Genomic DNA, 4,819 nt, shown 5'->3' on the forward strand with positions numbered 1-4,819 from the left:
TGCTCATTGCCATGTCAAGTACTTCTCACCGGTGAGAGGACTTGAAATAAGCACCTCTCCTAGATTATCCGGTGGGTGCAGAAAATAAGGGGAAGAGGAAAACAACTACTATCTTTATTCAATATACAAGTGGGAATTTATACAGAATAGATAACGGACATGTAGAATTACAATTGGCTGTAGAAGTACAGTTGGCAAACTTCTAGTTGTTTAACCGACACAACTCAACTTCTAGATTTATCTATGTAAATGACATATGTGATAATAATTCCGATTCCAACTGTTTGGTTTGGTGGAACCGGAATCTCATTCTCATTCCCATTCCTGCTTCCTTGCCCCTCCCTTGGGAATGAAATCTCATTCCTGTTGGTTCTAATTCTCATTTCCATTCCTGTCTGAACTAAATAGACTATAAAAATAGACCATTCCAATTCAAATTCTGAAGGACTTTGATTCCAATTCCAATTCTGATTTCGATTGCGAACCAAATGGACCCTAAATAAAAAGGGATTGAATATAATTAAAACTGGTATATGATTTGGACACCCCCTTATTTTTATAAGCCAGGGCGGGCATATTCCCACTTTCCGAGTCAGGTTAAAAGGGAGGATTTGAAGTCTGCTACTAAACCAAATAAAAAACCTTTTAATCCCGACTGATTGTGATTGGGTTGATTACAGACTCTGCGAGCTCTCATGTTCAAGTAACCCAACTCGATTGTTACTGGGCGAATCAATCCTCTTCATCATCAAGTTGCTGAATCCAAAGTCAAAAGGCTGGCAAGTGAGAAAGCGACCAAATGAAATGCTTCAAGGGTTGATTCCAGATTGTGTCTCGACTCTCGTAGATGCATGGACATATTTATTGTTGTTGCCTTAAAAATCATAAACATGTCCACAGAAATTAACGTGTCTCCATCAATTAAACTATTGATGATAATTTCACTGCCTTTCTTTGTGTTTCTTCAGTAGCACGTCTTTATTGCGACATCAGATCATCTTTCTGCCTCGATTGAACATAATCTTAATTGAATTTGATCTCTTGTTAATTTCCAAGTACTATCAGCAGTCATCCAAACTTTGACAATGGTGCAGTGGGGTTAATGCAAAAGTAACCCAAGTATCAAAATCATTTGATTAGTCACTAATTTCCTTCATTATGTATAAATGTGATGCCATCCTATATGCTTAATTAGGTTAGAATCTCAACATATTCAGCAGAGGTAGGTAGGTTAGTTGTTTTTTATAGGTCAATATGATACCGACTAAATTTCATGGAGTCTTTTCTTGGAGAAGAGTGGCTTGTGATTGTGAGGTTGGATTATGTTATTGCTTAATTAATTGCTCATTCTGTCCTTAATTGAAATTATTAATTTCAACTTGACCTCGTTTCCTTCAATTCCTCAAAATATCAATCGTTAGACTGAAAGATACATTCCGTTGTGACTGAAATTACTGTGTGTATAACAATTAAAACCTCATGACAACAAGCATTAAGTTGGGGCTAGCTATTTACCATATCTTTTAATTTGGATATATATATAGGAATCCCTGCATCATATGTATATATGCCTCTCAATCAAAGTTAGAGTAACTTTGGGTCAGTAAATGGCCTTTGCTACAGTCAATTTCTTGTATGCAAAGAAAGTACTAATGGTTAATAGTTTCAAACCAAATAACTAAACTAACACAGACATGGGTAAGGACAATTTGCTCAAGATCAATTTAATTTTCTTGTGGAAATGAATGGAAGCCTGTAAGATTAATTATCAGATCCTAATGGAAAGCCTGCAATGTTCTCAGCCCTTTTCTATATATATATATATAGTGACTGCCCTATATATACTTTCGATTTTTAGGATGCATGAATAGTTAAGCATGCATTCAATCTCGTAAAATCTTGTTATATGTTAAGCTCATGAAATCCAAGTTTTAATATCAATAATCACGGATTTCCATTTTTAATACTAATAAATAACTGACAATGATAATGATTTTCTTTAATCATCAAGGTTTTGAATCATTGTCTCTCAGGAGAAAGAGGTATTTAAGAATTAAAACTAGATAGATAGAATCAATCATTATTCAAAAAAAAAAAAAAAAAAACAAGATCAATTATGATCGATCATATAGATATGAAAGGAGTAGAGAGTTGGGAAGCACTGAAATTATTGTTTTAATTAGGGTCCTTTAATGGAAATTGAATGTATAAACTGAAAGGCTCACCAAAAGGAATCTATAAACCCAAATAAGCAAAACTAAAGAAAATGAAAACGGATTGATTTTGTGTGTGGGTTCCCACATGCCACACGTCTGCTTACTAGTGGACTGTAATGGTAGCCAACCCAAAGCATTTTTTATTTCAAAGAGCACAACGAAATATTACACTATAAAAACAGCACTGCTCTTTTTGGATTTTCCCACAGTACAGCTTCCCATATCTCCTAGCCAGCCATAATCTAACTTCAGATTCTCAGGTTTTGTTTTTGGCTTTTTGCCTGGTTTCTCAACTGCAATATCGGCCAAAGAGTCAGGTAAGAGCTTATAAACATTTAGAATTTGCGTTGCCTTGAAAGTTGATTTTCTTCCCCTTTTGCAGGTATGATGGGGAGGTCTCCTTGTTGCGATGACAATGGTTTAAAGAAAGGGCCATGGACGCCAGAGGAAGATCAGAAGCTGATAGCCTACATTCAGCAAAATGGCCATGGAAGCTGGAGAGCACTCCCCAGGCTTGCAGGATTGAACAGATGTGGGAAGAGTTGCAGACTGAGGTGGACTAATTATCTCAAGCCAGATATCAAGAGAGGAAAGTTCTCCGAGGAGGAAGAGCAAGTCATCCTCAACCTTCATTCGATTATTGGGAATAAGTAATCTTTCCTAATCATCATCCTTTGTTAATTGTTTCTTTTTTAATTAATTAAGGTCTGGTCTGGTCTGGTCTGGTCTGATCTGATCTAATAATATATTAATGTTTCACATGATATATATCAACTCTGCAACTAAGCGTGCTTGGGTTAGCGTAGTTCACTTTCGTTCTCTCTTCCTTGGCAGGTGGTCTGCGATCGCTAGCCATCTTCCAGGAAGGACGGACAACGAAATCAAGAATTTTTGGAACACCCATTTGAAGAAGAAACTCCTCAAAGCGGGTATTGATCCTGTAACCCATAAGCCAAGAACTGATCTCAATCTTCTCGATCTACCTCGGTTGCTGGCTGTGGCAAACATTGATTTGATGAACCCATTAGGCAATGCTCTCAGGCTACAGGCAGAGGCGGCACAACTAGCCAGAAACCAACTTCTGCAGCACCTAGTGCAAGCCATTAATACCAGCGTGCCTCAGACGAATGTAGAGGCAGTTAGTCTGTTGGCATCTGCTCCCATTCAGGGTTACGGCCACGCTGAATATCTCGCACCCAACACTCAATTGGAAGGACCTCTGAATAACCCTCAAGTAGTTCCCAATAACTCATCAGGAATTCCAAACAACCCTTCTTGTCCTGGATTTCACCACTATCCCCAAATGTCTTCTGAATTCACAGATTCGGAGGTCCAACAACCACCCAACGACAGCCGGATTCTTGATAACTCAGTCTACTTTGGAGGGGTTGGCATTAACGGTGTATACAACCCAGGTAATAACAATAACATCATCATCAGCTCATATATCAATACAAACTTAGACGGCTGTGTTCCTCCATTGGTCTCGACCTCCCCAGAAAATGAAAGGAAGAATGTGTCCATAAACTCAACCGCCCTTGATACTTGGGGAGACTTTAATCTGCTGGATTTTAACGCTGGAGATAACTGGGGAGATATGGTTGAGTAGGTGTTTTCTACTTTTCTTTCTTGTCAAAATGCAGTCTTCAATATTTATTTTGTCTTCCTATTCTATAACGGTATGCTTTCTATACTATGTATTTTCATTTGCATCCACTTTTCTAGGTCATGGAAGGAGGGGAGGACCCTATCCCTATCAGCTGGTGATCATCAAAAACATGGCCACGTACCCATGTGATGATAATATTACTTGGCATGGGCGAAATGCATGGCTCTGTCATCCAGTACCGTTGGAAGGAGCCTTTCCCCTCATTCCATGAAGGAGCCAAAGTTGTCTTTCTGTTTTTGTTTTTGCAGATAAACTAACAAAATTGAACTGATCAACATCCTTTTTGCAGTCAATCATCATGTCCACCAGCATGGCCAGTTTCATCGTAGCACCAGCTTTCCCAAGGATTATATAGTGGCGTGGGAGCTGAAGGAAATCAATATATATATATATATATATATATATGATATATATTTATAGACAAAATAGCTAAGCATTACCTTACCAAAAGATGGACTTCATTCATGGTTTCTTTTATTTTATACTGTAGGAATAAAGATTGTACTAGATGGATTGGTTTCTTCTTCATGTACATCTTTGCTTTGATATATTCCTCATGCTATAACACAATTCTTGCCTTCCGATCCATCAGAATTTTAATGAATATTTAAAACTTACATGATAAATGGTTCAGGAAAAGCTTCATTATGTAATGGCTGAAGATCATTTTGATCTAGCCAAACTTTTTGCAAGTGGGGGTTGGACCCATTAAGTGGTGGGTAGTAACTTCTGCATGTAACATGTGCACATAATGAGAGAGAGGGAGAGAGAGAGAGAGAGAGAGAGAGAGAGAGAGCTCTGGTCTAACTGGGTTAGATAGATAGTCTCTTCTTGCAGTGGTATTAACCCAGCATGAAAAAACTGCTTAGCTTAGTCTCCTTGAGCGTTGCTGCCGATGGTAAATAAGAAAAGTCACGACGTCACCCATAATTCA

General features: G+C 38.1%; 1 protein-coding gene across 2 annotated transcripts; it reads left to right on the plus strand.

Annotated features, from left to right (window-relative positions):
* The first annotated feature begins 2,423 nt into the window (after positions 1 to 2,423).
* Positions 2,424 to 4,471, plus strand: LOC104585655 (transcription factor MYB93-like). Of its 2 annotated transcripts, XM_088887254.1 has the most exons (5): positions 2,424 to 2,533; positions 2,599 to 2,866; positions 3,051 to 3,145; positions 3,245 to 3,821; positions 4,175 to 4,471. In XM_088887254.1, the coding sequence occupies exons 2-5, from the start codon at positions 2,601 to 2,603 to the stop codon at positions 4,212 to 4,214; spliced, it is 978 nt and encodes a 325-aa protein (XP_088743380.1). In that variant the 5' UTR covers positions 2,424 to 2,533; positions 2,599 to 2,600; the 3' UTR covers positions 4,215 to 4,471. The 2 variants fall into 2 exon arrangements, with proteins under 2 accessions (XP_088743380.1, XP_088743376.1); XM_088887250.1 differs by having other exon boundaries at positions 3,051 to 3,821.
* Positions 4,472 to 4,819: the final 348 nt, after the last annotated feature.

This window comes from Nelumbo nucifera, chromosome 1 (genome assembly GCF_055504915.1).
Source record: "Nelumbo nucifera cultivar China Antique chromosome 1, China Antique-T2T, whole genome shotgun sequence".
Taxonomy (NCBI): Eukaryota; Viridiplantae; Streptophyta; class Magnoliopsida; order Proteales; family Nelumbonaceae; genus Nelumbo; species Nelumbo nucifera.

Excerpts from the sequence above, each read along its gene's own strand:
- LOC104585655 (XM_088887250.1), top strand. The coding sequence starts at position 2,601 with ATGATGGGGAGGTCTCCTTGTTGCGATGACAATGGTTTAAAGAAAGGG. Across the intron at positions 2,867-3,050 it reads CATTCGATTATTGGGAATAA|GTGGTCTGCGATCGCTAGCC; the intron begins GTAATCTTTCCT and ends CTTCCTTGGCAG. Across the intron at positions 3,822-4,174 it reads AACTGGGGAGATATGGTTGA|TCAATCATCATGTCCACCAG; the intron begins GTAGGTGTTTTC and ends TCCTTTTTGCAG.